Raw genomic sequence first — 21,193 nt, forward strand, 5'->3', positions numbered from 1 at the left:
TTCTGTGGCTCCGGGGAGTTTTGTCAGTGATGTCATCAGAGTAGACTACAGATTTCTAACTAAATTTCTAGCAGAAAGCTTCTATTACATACTGCAGGCATAGATTGGTTTACCAAAGCACAGGAGTCTAACAAAAGAAAGATAATGGCCCTTTCAAATGATCCAAAATGTACCTACTTACTTGAATGCCCTTATACAGGCATATGTAGAATCTAAAAGTCAGGATGTCTCAATCAGCAGTGCTTGGATTTTGATCATTCATTGGAAAATCTGTCTCTTGTTTGTTTACGTTTATTAGGGACCATGTACAATTAAAACATAAATGTTGCCATTTCATGCATTGTACCAGAGTTAGCCTCAGGCTAATTTACATCCGCAGTCCCTGGCAGGACATAAAACATAAAAAAACATATGAACATATACATAAATGCAATAGACAAGTCACTCATGACGCACACAAACACACACAACATAAAAACATTCTGTCAGCACCATAAATCAGTGGTTACAGTTTTGACTGTTTTTTAGTGAAAATTTCAGCTGTGACTTAAAGCTCCTGATGGAGAGACAGCTCTTTAAATCAACTGCCAGTGCATTCCACTGTGTTGCGGCCTTAAAAGAAAAAGAAGACTGCCCAAAAGTTATGGAAGGTATACTACAGTCGTAAACAGATGCTATTCTTGAGGATCGAATGGAACTAGCAGGACGATGACCTACAAACTCCAAAAGACATGCTGGGGCCAGACCGTGTAGAATCCTAAACACCAGACACAAGCTTGAAAACTCTCTGAAGTTTTCAAAGCTTAATAAATGGTGTTTCTCTAGAATATTACAGTGGTGGTAATGAAGTGGTTTTTTATCAAGAATTTTTATAGCTTGTTTATATAGTGATTTTAGCGGTCTAATGGTAGATTCATTGGCCTGCCCCCAACAGGTGATGCAATATGAAATATGTGAGAAAATAAGACCATGCATAAATGTTTTGGCTACATCCATAGGAAGCAACGATCTTATATGTCTAAAATTAGCCAGGTTATATTTAATTGTTTTTGTCATTTTTTTAATGTGCTTTTTGAAGTTGAGGTTAGAATTCAGTGTAACACCAAGATATTTTAATTCGGTAACTATATCTATGGATTCATGTCTAATTTTAATGCTTGCATTTGGAGCCTGCTTCTATAGTTTTACAAAAGAACATGCCCTTTGTCTTACTTATGTTTAGAGTAAGATAGGACTGTTCAAGCCATTGAGCCACACCTTGCAAAGCATTTGTTAATTTCTTTGCTGCTATCGGAGCATTTTTGCCATGAACAAACAGGACAGTATTATCTGCATACAATTGTACATCAACTCCATTACAGTGTTGTGGCAGGTCATTGATATATAAACTAAAAAGAAGAGGACCCAACACAGATCCTTGAGGCACGCCCATTGTGTTTTTAACATAATTTGAGTATGCATCTTTGACTCTCACACATTGTACCCTATTTGAAAGATATGCGGAGAGCCATGTCAGTGTTTGTGTGGAAAAATTAAAATAAGAGAGCTTGGAGATTTGTACGTCCACTAACTTTTAAGTGCAACACTAAATCACTGGAATATTCCCATAACACATAGATAATGAAATGTAAGTAAATGCTGGATGATGTTTGTGTATTTGAAGTGATTTAAATCAGTTGCACTTTTCTGTTGACATGAAACTCAGCATTTGGAACAAGGCAAATACTTGAGCTCATTAGCCTTAAATTTAGTCAGTTAGTCAGTCAACTTATCCAACGCGATCATTTGAAATATAGTCTTTTGGTTTGCAGAGCTCTATGTATCACTGTGCTGGCCGTTCTATTTTCTCAAAATAAGACTTCTAGTTCCAATCCAGTTGTAAGCATTTCATTTTGGACAGAAACTCCTACACTTGCAGGCTTATTTCACCTGTGAATGTCTAAAGTTGTTTCATTTCCTCAGCCTCTACCATGCAACAGCAACAACAAGTCAAGCATCCATCGACTTGCACAGCCTTGCCTGGTGTCAACAGAAGAAGCCACATGCTTCATGTGGTCGACAGTACCGGCTGTAGAAAGAGGCTCACAGTTGCATCTGATCTCCGTGTATTCAGCTGCGCCACAGACACTGAAACCTCACAAAAGGGAGGAACTCTGTGTGTGTTTGCGACTGGTGTGTGTGTGTGGGCTTTACTGAGCTTTTCAACAGTAGACCACAGCTCACCCACCTGTTTGGGATTATTGATTTTCAGTCACAAAGATTTATGTAAAACCATTGTAAACCACATGAAAATAGCTTCTATACAGGTTAAACAGACAATGCTAATACTACAATGCTAATTGCATTTTCCTGAAGTGCCATTCATTTTGTTTTATGCTGATAGTAACAGAGCATCAAACCTTTTTACTTTTATGTAGCACATCTAACAAAGCCACATTTAAAAAACAAAACAAAAAAAGAATGTGAATGTAAACATAGTGCTATGTTTCACTGTTGTGGCCCAAAACCCACATCTCTATCTATCTCTATGTGTGTTAAAAAGACAATACAATACAGAATGTGACAAAATATATAATGATATATCTCCAACAGGAGTTGCCTGTCTAAATGAGTCTGGGGGAGTTTAAACTTTTAGCATCAGCTATGAGAAAGGGATACACTCCAGTTCCAGTTGTTTGGTTTCAAGACAACCAACAGCAGATGGGGTTCGACAGAAGTGGGACCAATTTCCAGCCCAGCTGGATTGTTGAAGTTTTTCTCCAAAAACATGAAAATGGCTGATTTTCCATGCTTTTATGCATCTGCACTGTTTGCTCAGTATGAATTTTAATTAATGGGGAACTGATGTTATTACAAGGGCACATAAATAAATCAGTCAAACCTGAAAAAGTGAATAGAAAAAGTTTCTGTTTTTGTTTTGTTTGCTTGTTTTTTGGTTTTGTAGTAGCTACATTTCAAGCCATGGGCCACACATTATCTATCTATCTATCTATCTATCTATCTATCTATCTATCTATCCTGCTTTGACGTTTGAAGGTCACGTGGTATCTCACTCGGCATTTCTATTGGACAGTTCATATTAAACGAGTTCCGGTCCCCTTCAAGCTCTTAAAAAATACGGAAGTTAGTTCCTCTCAACGATACAATTTCCCAGTTATTGTTAGTTTTTTGAATATCGTGACTCGTTTCGTCTCGCATTTTTATTTATTTTTTACATTTTTAAGCGTGTCTCTGAAGCTGTGTGCGTGTGTTGTTTATGAGCGCTGCTGACTTTCCCGCGGAGGGTTTTGCACGCAGCCACTTGCTCTGGCGTGGAGCGTGATTTGAATCGCTCTCTGCTCCTTTTTTTTAATCGTTTGATATTTTTTGGGAACATGTATTGAGTTATGAGTGGCCTTTTTGCCATGACACAGTAGTATATGTATTTATATATATAGATGTATATATTTTAACAGCAGCTGTCATTATCTTACGTTTACAAGGTAAGTATTCCACTTACTCCATTATTTTCAACACTGCGGTTGCTACTGTGAGCTAACGTCCTGAACACAGCGTCATGACCGACTTAATGTTACCGTTAAACAACAATTACCGTTACCGTCTTTCTCCGAGTTAGTCGTCGATAACAACATTAAGTCCCTGGCAGAAAGCTACTTTAGATGTTTAATGGCTACCGAAGCGTTCAGTGCATTGGCTATTAAACAGACGTATTCATTATGATGACGCATGTTGGACGCTAACCTAACTTAGCCCTGGCGCGTATGTCGCAGATATGTCGATAACTATATTAGGCTCGTGTTTAAACGCTGCGTTTTGCAACCTTATAGACTTTGGCATCAAGTTTTGCTCATGTTATTGTTCACTGCCATGGCCTACAAGCATTAGCCTTAAAGCAACACATTAATGAGTGACCCTAATGAGTCATCCATCTTAAGTTCTCCCACATTACTGTTGACACATGCTCCTGTGGTTCAAAAAATGTTTTCATTTTTTTTCTGTGCAGATGGCTAACGTGCTGACTGAGGGAAACCAGTTGGAGAAAGTGTTGTCTCCTTCAGAAGAAGTGGACTGCCCTCCTGTTTTGGACGACACCTCAGCCCCCCTGAATTTCTCTGGGCTCACACCTTGTCAGTTTGGCATCTCTGCCCAGAGTTTCACCCCAGCATCACTGTCCAATCGCAAAGGTGAGACGACTGCTCTGTTGCGTTTACATAGTCTTCCATAGACGGACCTATTCACTTTGTATGGATGCTGCTGTGCTCAGCCATGAGAAATGTTGTATACTGTAGGGTTTGTTATAATCTGTAATACTATAACCATCCACAAAGAAACATGTGAGTATGTTAAGCCATACTACAGCCACAAATGCGACCAAAGCAGAAACCTTTCAGCACCACTCGTGTTTAAAATTAGAGACAACTACAAAGAGTTATTGTCCTTCCTGTTCTAGATAAGTCTCGTCTAGCACAAATAAAGTTAAGGCGGAGGTCCAACATCGGTGTCCGGGGCTCCCCTGAGACAAATTCCCTCATCCGCTTCATGGCACAGCAGAGGATGAAGACTCCACCAACCTTCCAAACTCCAGAGGTGAGATGCTCGACTTGTCAGACGCGTACACAATAGCAAATAAATAAATAAATTTAATTTCCCATTCATTATTTACTGTGATGCTTGCACTGGCCTGCCCCCTGTCTGCAGTGCATAATTGATGATGATAATTAATAATAAAAAGAGCAATTTGCTTCAAGTAAACAGAGGCCCTTAAATAATATCTTGTGGAACCTCACATCAGTTTCAGTAAAATTAGACAAATTACTGCTTAATATCAACAGAAGAGTTTAGCATCATTCGTCACATATAAAAGAGCAATCCTAATAGATAGATCAACACAAGTTTCATTCAGCAAATGAGCAATGATGGCACTCTCACTGCGGCAGTGACAACTGAATGATAGAATGACTTCAGACAAATGCTCTTCAGTGTTTCCCGCAGACTGATTTTCAGTTCTGGTGGTACGCACCATAAAATATTAAGATGAGCAGCCGGGTGGCATTTTAACATGGTCAGATGGCGCAGCAGGCAGTCTGTAATTTATGTTTGTGTTTATAATGTTTGTTTGCTCTGCATATTCCAGACTTGAAACAAAAAATATCACAAGGTGTGAATTCAATAGAAATAAGCTGTGCAAACTACACCTTTGTGAAACGTATCATGAACGTGGTGTGCATGATTTATCTGCTCTTTTGTCTTCCTCTGTTCAGAAGTGCACCAACATAATGGCTCCACTGGAAAATGACAGTGAAGCTTAAGTTCTGTCATTTTTTCTTTGCTTGGCTCTGGAGCTTTGGAGAAAAGAGTTTCTGAACTGGGGTTGTATGAGGTAGAGCAGTAAACAGCAGTCAGCTTGACCCCAAGTAGTCAGGAGGAATAACAGAGGAGCAGTGCTATACGCTGCTGTGGATGAACGGGGGAAAAAACACACTTAAGCCACGCACAAAAAAAATCAAAAATACTGGCTGAAGAGTACATTATATTAAGAATCTTCTTCATACCTTTAACTTTCTGCCAGACACACTTTTTTCTTTGGCACTAACCGTAGGACTAACCATATTCCTAGCATAAGCCCAACTGTGCTGTACACTGCGTTATGCTGCATATCAGCTGTTTGGATCAGAGTTACAGCCAGAAAAACACAAGCACACACCGACTGTGAAATCTTTAGAAATGTGAAGTTCAGTCTGCTTTCACAACTAGTTGATTTGTAGCATATTAGAGTGCACAGCACAGTATGTTCTATGGTTAATGCCAAGGAAAAAGGCTGTCTGTCGACAAAGTAAAGCCGTGAAAATATTCTTAATTTATTGTACAATTAATAGATGTACACTTAATGTTGTTGTCTTTGAGCTTTAATTGTTACCAAATATGTTTTTCTGGCTGCTGACCCTATCCACTGCAGGGTATAGTAGCTTCTGTGCTGGAACTTCTGTCGGTTTCTCCAAACTGGGCCAGCTGACTTCTGTCTATTGTAGGTAACACACTGACCGTGGAAGCACTTGAAAATACTGGGCTACCACTTTAATGTATTTGGTTGTCCATCCTTGTTACAGCCTTTTGTCTTTACTGTAAAGCATCCACAAATCAAAATATGTTTCAGTTATTTAAACAGTGTTTTAATTGGATTAACAAAAGACAACCTCTCAGTATTTGTTGTTGATTTCTGACATTTACATCAGCACTGCTGAATGGTAGGAGGTAAACTAAACAGCCTAACAACTACCTAATATAGTGTTACTTTTTTGTCAGGGAAAACTACCATTTCTCAGGTGGTGATTCTGATACTAAAGGAATAAATCACAGGTCAAACCTTTGCTTGAAAGAAAGTGTTCCTTCGCTCTCACGTGAATAAAAATGGCAGAATATTCCCAAGCATGAGACTTACTATGATTTGCCTGTTAGATGATGTGCTGCCTCTCAGTAAGACCACTTCAGTAATTTCGGAAGTCTATGACCTGTCAAGCCTCATCGCTGAGCAGATATGTTTGTTTTTGTGTCTCGACTAGCAGCTTGTCAGAGGTAGCCCCTTCACTCCCCGGGTCGCCTCCACACTAAGGCAAAAGATGGCCTCCTTCCAGAACCTGATGGATGTGGAAGAAAGCGAGGTCTGTGGTCCAGAGCCAAGGCAGGACAGCAACACTGGAAGATGCATCAAGACAAGAGATTATCTGTCTGGTGAGGATGCCTCATTGCCACAGGATTAATAGTTTCATTTCTTAACAAGGATCTATGCCAGTCAGATTTCTTTATGATGTCTGGAGGCACTGTTCAAAAGCAATGGATTAATGTACAGCACAGTGTAAGCCTGACTCTGACAACATCTTACAACAGTCATTCCTTTTCAGCGTGGTCAGCTTCTTAAATCGGCCAGTTTCTGAGCTGTTTACTGCTGCATCTCCATTTCTTACTCCATTTACTCATATGTCCCCAAGTCCCGTTCATATCCGTATGTATATGTAACGTGCTATTTGTGTGTGTGTACGCCCCCCCCCCCTCTCAGATGGGAACAGTCATAATGAAGGGAAGGAGAACCACCAACCGCCTGTGACACCCACACCCAGCAAGAGGAGGCGCCTGGGGCCCCTGGAAACCTGCGAGTTGGAGATTAGAGAGAGCAGTGCTCCTAACCTCAACACAAGTTTGAAGGAGCAGAAGGTGCACTCACTCAGACCGTGTACTTGCTTGACTGCTGTAAATAATTTAGCTAAAAGGTTTTACTTCTCTATACTTGACTTCTGTTGAATCTGCTGATTATTTTTAACTGAATGGCAGATCTCAGTGTGACTTTTTTGACTGCAAGCATCCAAAAAGAGGAAAAACTAGCATTCTCAAGCAAACCACATTTAATTTAAGTGCCAGGTATCAAGTTTTATTTATTTATCACTGCGTCTTTTTGTCTTTTGGTTTTTAGCTCAGAGCGTCTGCTTTTATTCTGTACGTGCAGTATCAAGTTGAATGTCTTCTGTATCTTTCTATGCACTAAAACAGTAGCTTGATTTGTATTTTCTGTAGCAGTGGTAGTGTTCTTCCTGTTGTGGTGCTATGCAACATAATGAAAACAGTGTGAATTCTTTGATCATATCCAAAGGAGGACGAAGAGCCAGTGACGCAGACTGTGACACAAGAACCACTGCCATCCTGTGAGACTGTGGAGGAGGCCCAAGCTGTAGTTCTATCCCCACCCTTTCATGTTGACTTTGAGCTTCAAGCATGTTCTCCTACTAAGAAACAACAGGTCAGGCCTTAATCCAGACTGCAACACACAAACACATGCACACAGAAGTTAGGCATGAATCACAAAGAAGCTGGTGACTGAGACTTTTAGTGATGCTGCTGTGACACACATGGCTTCCCACTGTGATGCTAACACACAAAAGCAGAGCCAGGCCAACTCTGTCAGTCTCTGCTCTTAACCAAGCACTTTCTTGCTCTGAAGTCACTGGTCATGCAGGCAACTAGGTAATTTTTTAGAAATGTTACTGTGTCACTTTTAAAGGTCCAGTGTGTCACCTTTACAGAATATGTCAGAGATGAAATATAATATACGTAACTATGTTTTTATTTGTGTATAATGAGCAGAAAATAAGAATCACCTCAGAATGAGCTGTTTATATCGTCAGACGCTGTAGGCCCTCTTCCACTTAGTGTTGAACCTGAAATGTGACTGAAGCTGAGGCTATCCAGCTCGATTCATGGACTAAACTCTGATACTCTACCTGTTGTGTTCTGGCTTTGTTTATTTCATTTACCTAGCTTCTAAAGTCTGACTCGCAATTTAGGGAAATAGTGACACAAAGAAGTTTAATTTGGTTTGTGTCCGATGTAAAGGAAGTCTACATTAAGATAATAAGATGGATTGATTAATGTCAGGGTTAGAAATCACACTCTGTATCAGTTCCTCTCCTTGAACCACAGTCCAACAGAATGGGAGCTCTCATGTGTCTCATGTCTCTCAACAGGACAGTTTGTTTGAACTCCAAAGCCAACCACCTGATGATCCTGCAGCCACTTCACCAAGCCGACCTGCATCCTCCTTCCACATCCCCTCTTTCCCCTCTCTGCTGGAGATGAAGCCCACAGGTAAACCCACAGTGCTCTCTGTGAACATGCAACAGTAACTGGCCTTTTATCTTGGTTTAACCCTGCCTTTGAAGCTCGGTGTATATAGAGCTAAACTTGATGCAATAGCTCTAGGCTGCATTTGAGTGTCAACACAACTACAAGGAATTTCAGCGTGCGTCAACGTTTTCACCAATTTGTGTCATAAATATCAGGACATTGTGTTTGTATTTGTTTTGGAGAGGAGTGAAAAAGATTTATTTTTAATTTAAGATGCAGCTTGGAAGCAGGGTCGACATAAAATGTTTTGTGTTACAGTCAAAGTATGGGGTAGGCCTCCCCAGGAGGGCTCCACAGTTTCAGAGGAGGCTCAGTGAATGGAAGTGAAAAAATATTACATCAGTTATAAAAAGGAAATCACATAAAACAGCCTAAATGTGTGTGATTCAGTTCAAGAGATGGCTCAGAGATGCATTAGTTTTGAGCAATTATACTGTTATCTCTTTCTCAGAGTCAGAAACTAAAGAATGCCCAGAGACTTTTTATGTGTTGCTGTATATATGTTTAACAGCAATATTAAGCTATATCAGCTCATAAATATTGGCTGTATTTATTGGCTATATTAATGTCCATGAGATCAAATGACCTTATCATGTCACATGCATCCAGGAACTAAGGGAGAGTGAGTGGGCATCTTTTTCCAAGCTTTGTCTGTCTTACAATAATGTCCACCATGATCTGTACCTTCATGGACTGCACACAGCAGTTTGCACATGACTCATGTCTTCTCTAGTGTTTTGTCTCCGTCCCTTTTCATGCTTTTCTTTTGTTGTTGTTGCTCATCAGTGAATTCTTAACTTTTTACTTTTCTGTTCCTGCCTCAGTATCAGCCATAATTACAAAATATAATGTCACAAATTCTCAAAAAGAAAAATCTCTGCCTAACTGCCTAACTATTTATTCAACTTCCAGTTCCTCCTGCCATGAATCATATTGTGTTTTCGCAGAAAGGTTGTCACAATACCAGCGTTTCTGTTTCTGCAGCAGCATGAGCCTTGTGTATGTGGGCTTGTTGTTTATGACGTAGCTCATCGAGACTGTTCATACCGTATGACAGGGGCACCGACCAAGTGTGTTCAGTGTTGCTTCACCTGGTCTGTGCTTGTCAAATAACTGTATTCCCATCTTCAACATAATATAGATAACGTCTCTCTGTGATTGTCAGTAGTTCACAAAGAAGAACAGTGAGGTGGAGGTTGTCCACTAGTTAATAATGAAAATGTCAAATCTGTTGATTAAACTTGCAGGCACTTCAAACTATAGATCCATCTTTAATCAGCTTGTTTGTTCTGATTATGTTATTATTGTTGTTTAATATCAAACACAAAGTTCGATGTACACAATGTAAGAAAGTATCCTTTCTGCCACTTTACACTGTGTAAGGGCAACAAAGTAAAATTCAAGCTTTTACTGTCTTTTCAGAAGACGATGACTCCACTGAAAAGTCCACGGTTAAGATCAAGAAAAAGAGCGTGTGCTTTGGAGGTCCGCTCTCTCCTGAGTTCTTTGATAAGAACTTGCCTCCCAGCACCCCATTACAAAAGGGGGGCACACCAGCCCGAGCACCCACACCAGGTGGGAGCTTAAAGCTGCGCTCACTGCTGAAGACGCCGCAGAGGAGTGAATCTCAAACACCACAAACTCAGCCAGACCTCTGCAGCCCCACTGCGTTTGGTGCCTCACCTACACTCGCAATGCCTCGCAGTCGCAGAGTGCGGTGTGTGGAAGAGGACAGTGGAGATGGAAAGGTACGGAGTGTCAGGATCTATTCACAAAGTTTCTGTGCTGGTAGCACAGAGTTTATACTGTATGTCATAATATTCAGGTTTTTTTCTTCAAGTCTAGTTGTAAATTACGATTGGCTAAAATTCTGAAGAAGATGAGTTATGGTGTTTATTTTTTGTATATTATTGACAAAACCCAGGATATGACTATCTGCTTTTCTCTATTTTCTGTTTTCTCTTCAATGAAGCAGCCTGCAGACTCTGCAGTGACACATGATACAGGTTGGTCATTACAGTTTATTCCCCCTGACATTTATAGCTTATTGTTGTTAAGAGAATGCAGACAAACTCTGTTTGTGTGATGACAACTCCTTCTGTTTGTTGCCTTTTCAGAATGTACGTGGGACACCCAGCCGTTGAATCTAAACAACACTTTCCATGAGGAGTCTCTTTCTCAGATGGTGACAGGTGATCTACCAGCATATTTCTCCTTTTTTCCCACCTTTCATTGTCACTAGATTTTAAGATGCCCAGATCAATGGACCGCCGATCATTGAGATCACAGCGCAAAAGCTGATGAATGATACACGTGGTATTTGTTTACTAGAGGATCTTGTACTAGATCTCCTAACATATCGGATATTGGAATCAATCTGCAGATTTTCCAGTTAAAACCAGACATTTCTATGTATGTTAGTATACGTTATTTCCTATTGTTTCCTTTTCCATGTTTAGTTTTTTAGTAAAGCAGAGGAAGAGACTGTGATGAGTCAGAATTTTACGGGGGGGAAAAGTTGATCGATTTTCTGACTTTTAATGAATTTCAAGGACATGGTGATCAAAACTGGCCCATCTCTATTCTCTACTGTCTCGTGACACGTTTGTGTGTCAACTGAACAGAAATGGGGTTTCACTTTGTTGTGTGTATCTCAAACGGCTCAGATTACTCATTTAATCTACAAGTGTCTAAGACGTTAGAGAAGTCAGTGAAGTTAAACCACTGTATCAAAGAAAGAACAGGGCGGCTGTACCCAAGTCCAGTGGCACGTAGTCTCATTTACTATGCTGTATTACCTGCAGCTGACTCCAGTAGTTCTCAGTTCAGGTTTAATTCTAATCCTAAACCTTTCCTCAGAGAACACACCCTCCCAGTTGAATGAGCTGATGTCCTTACTAAAGGAGGAGGAACAACATGAAGCAGGAATGAAAGCTGAAGCTCCAGCCCAAACAAGAAACCAAAGGAAACAGGTTATTGTTGTATTAATAGTCATCTCTCTTCTAGATATTCATTGTGAGTACATTCTTGTACCGTGAACTAAAAAACTTTTAAATCCTTTCCACAGCAGCCACCAGAGTGTGAATCCACCAGCAAGGCTCCGGTGCGCTCCAGCAGTCGAAAGAGAAAGGTCTGCTATTACTATGAACTGCTATGAGTTTGATCTTACTGTAGAAATCTCCATTTACCAGACAAGGAGCTTTCTAATAATTTAGGAGTCATAACATGCACCTATTTATGTACTGTTTAATTCCACTAGATCAGTACTTAATTAGGATATCTACTTTGTGTGTGTAAGAGTGTGGCAGAGAGACGGCCTGTATAACATATCCTCACAGCAGCTCTGTTTCCCTCAGCAGTCAGAGGAGAGTGAACCTGTGAAGAGGTCGACACGCTCTGCTGCCAAGTTGGCCTCTGGGAAGATGAAGGTACGTTGGCTGAGTCTGCTCGTTTGATTTCTCTTTACACCACTTCACTGAGGGATCTGCAGACAAGCCTTTCCTAGAGGCTTTCCTGGAGCTGATAGCTAACTACAGCTTAACTTTGGCTGGGCTCGGGAACAGATCTGTGTTATTGTATGTTTATATGATATACCACCACAGATTTCTCATCCTTGACAGAGGAATATAAATAATGGGAATTCCATTATGAAATCTTAAAATGAATTGATGAAAAAAACAAAAAAATTAGTTTGACATGGTGTAAAGATAAAGTAACAAAAATAGAACTGCATCACATCATTAATGGATACTCCTTTCACTTTGACACCAACATGTGGCTAGGGCTGGGCGATATGTCTATTTTAATCTATATCGATATATTTTCAAACGTGATATAGCGCGAGACCATATGGTTAATATTGATATAGTTTATTTTGCATTAACATTACTATACATTTCTTCCCTTGAGCTACCAGTTCGCTTTTATTTCTCCCTGCCTCTGTCCAGGTCTCCCACTGCTTGTTGACATTGTCACATCAGAGTCTCCAATAACTCCAGAAAAAGTAGCTAGATTTGTCGCTAGTCGCTTTTTAGGGAAAAACAAATGGCTAGAGGGTCTGAAGAGTCACTAAATTGTCAACACTGGACCACGGATTAGTGTGTCAATAAGCAACCGAAGCAGCAGGATTAGAGGTGGTGCACAGGTCTGGACCTGTGTGTCAGCTGTTGCAGTGCATTGTGGGATTTGTAGTATATGTGGTGGGAGGGTGATTTCCCGGCAGGCCATTACTTATAGACGTATGAAATTATCCGACCACGGAAAAATATTGATAGATATCAAGTATCACCATTCAGTTAAAAAGATATTGATATGACTTTTGGACCATATCGCCCAGCCCTACGTGTGGCTAAATGTATTTCTAACGATGCAGATTGTCTTTCCACAGACGACCTCCACAGCAGCACGTCAGTGGAACAGGGATGTGGACCGCTCCCTGTATGGCTCTCGGGCGTATGCCTCCAAGAATCCTACCTTGAGTCCCATCACAGAGAGGTTGTCCTTCAGCCAGGGAGCACAGCAGGCTCCCTCTATGAGCTGCACAGGTGAACACAGACAGTAACTAACTTTATCTGACAGTAGTAATGGTTCACTGTGGAGTTTGCTTGTGTGCTATTATGTGGGGGGGGGGACTTTGTAATCACTGAAAAAAAATTTTCACTCTATACATTTTCCTCAATATACCACACCAGAATTCTCGCCAGCGCTTTATATGGTTGCGGCCCGCTACGCTAAAATTTCAGACCGCAACGGCAATTTCCCCCCGTTACGTTATTTTTAATATAGCGTAACGGCTGTTTTTCTTTTTCGTCACCATCGTCAAAAGTTTTTTTTTTTTCCTGCGCACTTCAGCAGTTTTCAAGGTGTCAAAATCAGCTGACGTTTGCTTGTGCTGTCTTCCTACAATGGTGTAGCCGACGTTTGATGAACCTACACATGCGTACTCTGCGCTGTTGATTTTAGGTTGCTAGGAGAAGATGCCTGGAAATCAGTTCCCCGAGAGAGAGAGAGGGAAAAAACGACAACTGAACTCCCGCTCGATCCAGTGATAGCTTTTCTTTTGAGCTGGACTTTGAGCGGACTTCGGTGATGTCATAATTATAACAATGAATGACGGACCCCCTCGCAAAAAAAGCGACATTCGTTCTTTTCTTCATGGTCAGAAATGTAAGTGCACCAGTTATACCTGCTTTCCATCACGCTTGAAACTAAACAACACTTTGATGAATGGAAACGTCTACCTTGTAGGCAGGTTTAGCAATGACAGGACGTAGGCCCTATCGGTGTTTTTAGTGCTAATTTAGGCTACTGGATCCCACTGTGGCTGACATTAACACACTAGTAATCTGCCTGCATCCATCCATCATTATATTTCTTAAGGAGACAGACACAAGAGAGGTTGGAGCAGATGAAGGAGGACAGGTCATAGGAGGTAGTGGAAAGGAGATAAGCAGGTGTGCAGGTAACACACTGCCAAGATCCAAAGATGTAACAATTTTCCACTAAGTATATACAACATAAAAAATGCAATTTATTCCCTCCAGGTACCTCAAATATGGCCCATTTTGGGCACAATTTTCAAAATTTTCGCATCAAGGAAGGGGGGTCGGGACCCCCCTTCCTTGATGCGACCCGCACCATCCCCCCGCTCGGTCGCTACGCTCCCTCGCCTTACCCCATTACTCTAAAAGAAATTCCTGGTGGAAACCCTGCACACATCAGAATTTTCTGTCTGTATAAAGCTGCTCCAAATCAATTGCCCCCAGTGGGATTAATAAAGTTGTTTTGAATTCTGACTGAATTTGAGAAATTAATTTTCCTGACATTTTGTCTTTTGTCATTTTTTCCAACAGCCCCAAATCATGAGACAAAGTTGAACCCTGAGATGATTAACAGCTGTGAAGGAACAGATGACCCCTCTGTTTCAAATGCTTTGGAAAATCCTTCTGAAGATTCCATCACATCTGCCAACTCCAGTAAAGAAAGCACCACAGGGAAGGACAGGAGGCTGTCAGGGCCGAGGGTCAGAGGACGAGGACTGAAGAAAAGAAAGGTCAGTGTTGCTGATGATGTCCTGCTCTGTAAGGAGACTCTGGACCAGACTGGAGGAAAGACTGAGGATCCCTGTGAAGACCAAACCAGTACAAAGCCTGAGGAGTCAAAGGAGGCCCCACTGACCCACACTGACCCTGAACAGGAAGGAGTCAACACTAAACTTACTGCCCAGACTTCTGCAGATACACACCACATAGACTTAGGTGGAAAATTAGAACGTGATTTCAGTCTGGAGGCGACCACCTTAGACTGCCCACCTTCAGGTGAGGAATCCAACATCGCAACATCGAGTCTGCCATTAGAACCAGCACAGAGAAAGACCAAGCGAGGCAGGAGGAGATCTGTAAACAGCTCAGTCCTACAGGAGCAAGGGAACCAGACAGAAGAGCACCAAATGAGCCATGAAGTAGAGGAGAAGGATCAGGGAGACCAAGCAGCTCGCCAGCAGGAAAACAGCATCAGGTCGAGCTCTGATAGTCAGGAAGAAGAGGGAGCAGCCACCTTGTCCCTCGCCCCCTGGCAGTGTGACTTTAATTTCGAGGATGTGTTCAAACCTGTCACCACTAGAGGGCAGCGCTCCGTACGCCGCAGCCTGAGGAACCAGAACAACGACGAGCTCAGCAGCAACAGTGCAGGTCTGGCCTGGCTACCGCGGACCTCCCCTGACTCCAGCAAAGAGTCCCGCAGGAGGACGAGAGGCCGGCGGCTCAGCACTGCTCCACCTGTCCAGCCTCCACTCCCTGAGGAGGCGCAAGACACTTTTAAATGACTTTACAAGAGAACTGAGAATAAAGGGGCACAGCCACCAAGTTCATTCCACTTTCATCGATACCTGCCCTGTTTTCTTGAAATTAAATGCAGTGATTTTTTTTTTTTTCTAAAGAACAGGCTGTTTGTTTTCTATTAGCTAAAACATTGACGCTTTTCTTCCCTGTGAATTATTAGAGCTGGCCGGTAATTTGCAGCCAGTTTCCCTCCGCTAACCAAGCAAGTCAATACAGTGAGAGCCCAATCATCTCTGCTGACCACCTCCTGATCAATATCCAACCACTCAGCTGGTAATCACAGTGCATCTCCAGTCTCCCTCTCCAAAGTCACTGGATCGAGCATCCTCAAGTCAATACCTACTCTTTGTGGATAGATGAAGATGGCTGTGCTGTATTCACCATCTGTCAGGCTGTGTTGGTGGGGGTGGGGGTGGGGGTGAATAATAAGAATAGTAATGAGGGGAGAAAAGGTGACTTACACACAGAAATCTAATTGATATTGTTCATTTATGATCGCTGTAATGGTTTTATTTTTTTGTCTTTTTATTGATCAGAACTGTTGACATGCAGGGAAATGTCCAGAAGAGCTCCCTGTCTCATTGTGTTATCTGAACTTTTAATGGATGGGTTTAATATACTGTTGATAATTTTTAGTAATAGCCAGGCTGATTGAAACTGTCTTACACATTGCATCAAAGTCTAAATAAGTTAGTGTGATGTCTGTGTGAGCAGAAATGTACTGTGTTGCACCATGGTTCTGATTGAAATGCTGCGGTGCCATGTGAAGACCTCACTGCATCAAACTGTGTTCATCTAACCAAATGATTTAGACTCGTTTGGAAGGAATTCATCCAGATAATAAAGCAGCCACTATCTCCACAAATGTGATGTTCCAGCTGTGTGGTAAGTTCAGTGCAAGTACAGCAGCTTTTCCTCTCACATACACCGCGACCTTTAGTCATTACTGTATGCACCGCTACAGGAAATGACCACTCCGATCTACATTTTGAACACGGCCAAATGTCTGGAAGTAAATTGACCTCTGACCTGAGATTCCACCAGTCGCAGATTCAAATCAGCTCCTCTTTACTGGCTCCATCCATCTGTCAGAGCGGAATGGAGACAGCAGTAACAAATTGAGTTTCAAATTCAGTTCACATAGGAAAATTGGCTCCCAGAATGATGCATGACTGTAATCTATCCATCACTGGGTAATTGACTCCCTCCTTTTACATCAAGTCAGAGTCACTTGGCTGAAGGACACCAGAGGTTTCTGGCTTGGAGCGTGTGCCAAGGTCTCTTCTGTATTCCCCCTGGAAGACAAATGGACAGAATCATATAGCTGCTGATATAGTTCTGGGGGGTGACGCAGTGGCGTTACTGTGCCATCTGGTGGTGGACCTGAGGAGCTGCAGCTGCCAGTTATTTGCCTGTCAGCTTGATCAAGTATGAGGAGATGAAAGAAGTCACAGGAACTGATGTTATCGTCCAGACAGGAAATCATCTAATAGGTGCACATTCATTTATGTCGGAGGAGGTTTCTGTTGGCTGCTACTGCAGAACAAGAATCACTTCCAGCTTGTTAGTGTGCGTTGTTTTATAGTATTGTGCGTCCATGTTATGACTGATTTTAAAACTTAGAACTTTGAGCATCTTTGTGATTTGTTTTGTGTGAGTGTACAGTCAAACTGCTGCACATCTATACAAGTGAGTGTGGGGGTGTGTTTTGTGAGTGTGTGAGAGGGGTGTGAAGCTGAAGCCCCTGTCTCTGGCAGACGGGCATAGTGAAGACGGCTTAACACAAGAACAATGGGGTCCTTTGACCAAAACGACGCCCCCAAGACATGTGGCCTCCTGTCACCGTGGCAACCCCCCATGGGACAGGGAGCGGGCTGACAGCTGGAGAGGAGGACTTACAAAAATGGAGTCCATTTCTTTCCGCTGAAGCTCCCCTGCTCTATATCTTTCCCCTCTTCCCCCTGTCTTCCTTTACTCAAGGCCCTTATGAATGTGGCTTACATCTCATTTTACAGCTTCATGTGATTGACCTCACAGGCTTATAGCCCATCCAACTCCTCCAGACAAAAAAGAGTTAAAGAGACGACAACAAATCAAGCCTTTATGGGCTCTTGTTTCTGTCAGTAATAAGAGAGCATTGATCTCATTGACAAATATGGGCCTGAGCCGCAAGATTTCACACTCACTGTACACTTGATTTTACGCCTCATTTTAAAATGGATGAGCACTTTCTACACCCACACAAAGAGGCATAATCAGTTATTTGTACCTCCAGATTTAGAGACTTTCGTCTTTCAATTAGTTAATTAGTAGCTGAATGGTATTAAGTTGTCCCGCTGCCTCAGTCTTTTCTGTGCTCGATGCTGTGAGCCCTCTATTATTGATGCTCAGAGGCGCGCTCTCTAAAGCCCTGCACAGCTCTCCTATGGAGCTAAAGACAGCAGGAGGAGGCCAACAAACAAAGGCAGGACAACAACAAGAGACCCTCTAGCTACTCTCAGTTTGGTTTTCTGTCCAAGTGTGTCTGCGTGCTGCAGCTGTGGCTGGCTCAGACCTGCTTTAAACAGCTGCTTCTACAGACAGCAAGATGTTCAATAGATTTTTAGTGTTTAATTGAAAAACAAAACAAAACTGCTCCATAGTTCATCTGGGAAATCTGTCCTCTGTCATGCATGCTGTGGGCTCATCCACACTATCAATGTTATTGCTCTATTGGAACCATATGAGCCAATGATAGCTGCTTTTTTTCAAATGTGTGATGTGATATCAGAGTATCTTAAAGTACGTACCCAAATTCAGTGCTTTATGATGATGAGATTAAATATTTTCATGCCTTCAACGTCTTTCAACGAAAATTGCTGCTTAACGCCTGCAGAAAACACTCTGCAGGTGTTAAGTTAAAAAAGAAGTGCATGTACCAGAGCTCTGCAGCCCGCTCTTCTGCATAACGCACCTGAACTACCAACTAAAAATATGTGTTGTTTCACCTTTAGCCTCCAGCGAAGCGCCAGAGCTCTTTGTCAAACTGTAGGTACTCCAAATCTGTCAGATATTCCTTCATTTGGATTGGGTGACATTTTGAGAAGGTGGATGTGAAAATGTGAAGAAAGATATAAAGATGTTGGTGTATAAGAAACTTTATAGCTCCTATGTGTGGGTGTACAGCAGTTTTTATAAAGTGCTGTCACCGTCTGCAGAGTGAGGCCAGAGGAGGGAAAGGAGACAACCAGCAACATCCTGTTTGTGTCAGGAAGCAACAGGATTTATGGTAAACAGGACGACTTCTTCTTTTTGACACAGGCACTAACAACACTGTTTGTATGCTGGTCTCAAGACAAACAGTAAAGTCAGTGTTAAGTGTGGTGATCTGCCCAGTAACATACCTGTACAAATCTCCACATTGTCTGGGCTTGTCCAAACTCGATTCATTCTCCACTGATACAATGTGGGAAAGTGTCCTCAGATGAGGAAAAACGGTGTCTGCTTCAACGTTAACTCTACCCACATATCTTGTACTGAGGATATGTCTGGAGATTTTATGAATTTCTGATTTCGGTGTTGTAGGAAATCTTTATCCAAAAGGTTTGGTGCCTTAAAAGATCATTTTACTCATCAGTGGAAGTAGAACTGCAGATGTTCCTCTCAAGATGTCAACTTTGCTTGATAAAACCAAAAAATCTCTAATATCTATTTATCTAGTTACAGACACAATAAGGAGGAGAACTCTATGATTTAAACAAACAATAGTATGTGCTCACAATTGCTTGTATATTTGTATTAAATTCTGCCAGAATTTGTATTTTATATCAGTTTCATCGGTTGTTTCCTATTTTATATCCACAACAGAGATACATTGAACTGTCTCATATCATTGGTTTCTTGCTGAGTTTGAATCTACTCATGTTTTCCCCATGTTCACATGAGCTTCCTCCACATTCCGCTAACATGCATTCCCTCTGGGCGTATATGTGAGCTATGCCTTTTTGTCCATCTGTGTGGTGGACCTGTCCAGGGTGTTTCCCAGAGAGTTTCAGGTCCCCTCCCTGTATTTAGTAGAAGCAGAGATGGTGCTGGGAAGCACCAAAGAGCAGATCACTACGCCGCAGGCCTAAATCTTAAATTCACAATGTTATCTTGTCCGTCTGAGTTGTACTAGTCCTGGGTGGAGGAGTCAGCTAACATCTTCAATGTTGTCTCCAGAGAATGGAGGCAGCCTGCCATGGCAACAGGAAGACAAGAACTTTTTTATGGTTGTTTCTTGAAGAAATCCCAGAAGGGAAGCTCTATCTTCAACTCTGTGTGAGCATCGAGCTGAAGGGCACTGAAGGCAGATACTACTTGTTCTGCAAAGGGGCCTCAGAGATTTAGCTTAAAAAGTGCTGTAAACTGAGCTCTGGTAGAGAAACAGAATATGTTGCTCTGCACAAGAAATTCTATACATTTATTTAGTAAGTTATGAAAATATAAGGTAGCATGAACACATAATATGACCTGTCCTGTATGTCCTGACTGAACAGTTACCACTATGATATTTTGATTGTTTTACGGACATTCAGGGTCCGCAGAGGATGAACCCTGATCACTATGGTGATGCAAGACGTCTCCTGCTACGCCACAATGAGGTTGATTTGTGGTTTGTAGTGAAATGCCTCGACAACTATCAGATATAGAGATAGATATACAGAATGGTGTACTACAGGTATTCATGCTCCCCACAGGATCACAACTTTGTTGATCCTCTGACTCTGATTCCCATCAACCACAGTTCTAATTTAATCTTAATTAGCAAATGTCAACATGCTAAAATGCTAGATTAAGATGGAAAACATTACACCTGCTAAACATTAGCATGTTAGCATTGTCATTGTGAGTATATTGGGATTCTTACATGAGCATTTAGCTCAGTACAACCTCAGAGCTGTTATCGCTGGAGATTTTGTTAACATCTCACTGTGAGCAGCTTTAAATGAAACTACTTTTTACTCAATAAATATGAAAACTGAATGGGTTTGAGGGTTACCCAGAGTACAGCTTTCCCTCATATCCAACATTACAAAAACACTCACTCAAAGTGTTGTGCACAGGGATGAGAACAAATCATAGATACTTAGTTGTGATGACAGTGATAGATCTCTAAAATATCTTCTTTAGGTGTTCAGTTGAGTTGATATCTGCACTGGGTTGCACCAGCCATGTGCAAGTTATCTCTTAAGTTTGGGTAAGTCCTTCTAACTACCAGTAAATCAACTAGAACATAATTGGCCAATCAATGAGAGTTGAGATGAGCTAAGAGTTGCATGGTCATGGTTACTGTGTGCATTACCACGCCACTTGGCATTGTAACACATGGTAGTAAGCAAATAGTTATGTTGTAACTTGTGTTAGTGCAAAAGCTTTTTAGTGATGCATAAATCACACCTTAGTAATAATTTCTGTTAGAACTAGGCTGAGTTTGAACTCACACACAACTGGTGCAACAGGCTGCTGGTAACTGCAAAATCAAACCATTTAATGAAACATTGTGCACCATATATTCATCTACATTCATTTATTTATTCCGGTTTTTCTTAAAATGTGTCACCCATCCATAGATTGTAGTGTAGATAGCAGAGTGGGACAGTGCAACAGATTTCTGCCAAGATGTTGAAAAACTGAAACTCTCATTCAGTATGAGCTACTAT

General features: G+C 41.5%; 1 protein-coding gene across 6 annotated transcripts; it reads left to right on the forward strand.

The window, feature by feature from the left end:
- The first annotated feature begins 3,117 nt into the window (after window positions 1-3,117).
- On the forward strand, window positions 3,118-16,377 carry cdca2 (cell division cycle associated 2). 6 transcript variants are annotated; one of them, XM_027277975.1, is made up of 15 exons: window positions 3,118-3,482; window positions 4,004-4,184; window positions 4,451-4,587; window positions 6,561-6,729; window positions 7,055-7,209; window positions 7,643-7,789; window positions 8,514-8,634; window positions 10,096-10,421; window positions 10,646-10,679; window positions 10,791-10,865; window positions 11,533-11,645; window positions 11,744-11,803; window positions 12,030-12,101; window positions 13,061-13,217; window positions 14,526-16,377. In XM_027277975.1, exons 2-15 carry the CDS (start codon window positions 4,004-4,006, stop codon window positions 15,494-15,496), a joined length of 2,718 nt encoding a protein of 905 aa, XP_027133776.1. In that variant the 5' UTR covers window positions 3,118-3,482; the 3' UTR covers window positions 15,497-16,377. The 6 variants fall into 6 exon arrangements, with proteins under 6 accessions (XP_027133776.1, XP_027133777.1, XP_019121402.2 ...); XM_027277976.1 differs by having other exon boundaries at window positions 12,033-12,101; XM_019265857.2 differs by having other exon boundaries at window positions 3,119-3,482; window positions 11,741-11,803.
- The last annotated feature ends 4,816 nt before the right edge of the window (window positions 16,378-21,193 follow it).

Source organism: Larimichthys crocea, chromosome III (genome assembly GCF_000972845.2).
Source record: "Larimichthys crocea isolate SSNF chromosome III, L_crocea_2.0, whole genome shotgun sequence".
NCBI classification, from domain to species: domain Eukaryota; kingdom Metazoa; phylum Chordata; class Actinopteri; family Sciaenidae; genus Larimichthys; species Larimichthys crocea.

Coding starts and splice junctions, on each gene's coding strand:
- cdca2 (XM_019265857.2), top strand. CDS start 4,004: ATGGCTAACGTGCTGACTGAGGGAAACCAGTTGGAGAAAGTGTTGTCT. Junction 7,210..7,642: donor CAAGTTTGAAGGAGCAGAAG/GTGCACTCACTC, acceptor TCATATCCAAAG/GAGGACGAAGAGCCAGTGAC. Junction 11,804..12,029: donor CCAGCAGTCGAAAGAGAAAG/GTCTGCTATTAC, acceptor TGTTTCCCTCAG/CAGTCAGAGGAGAGTGAACC.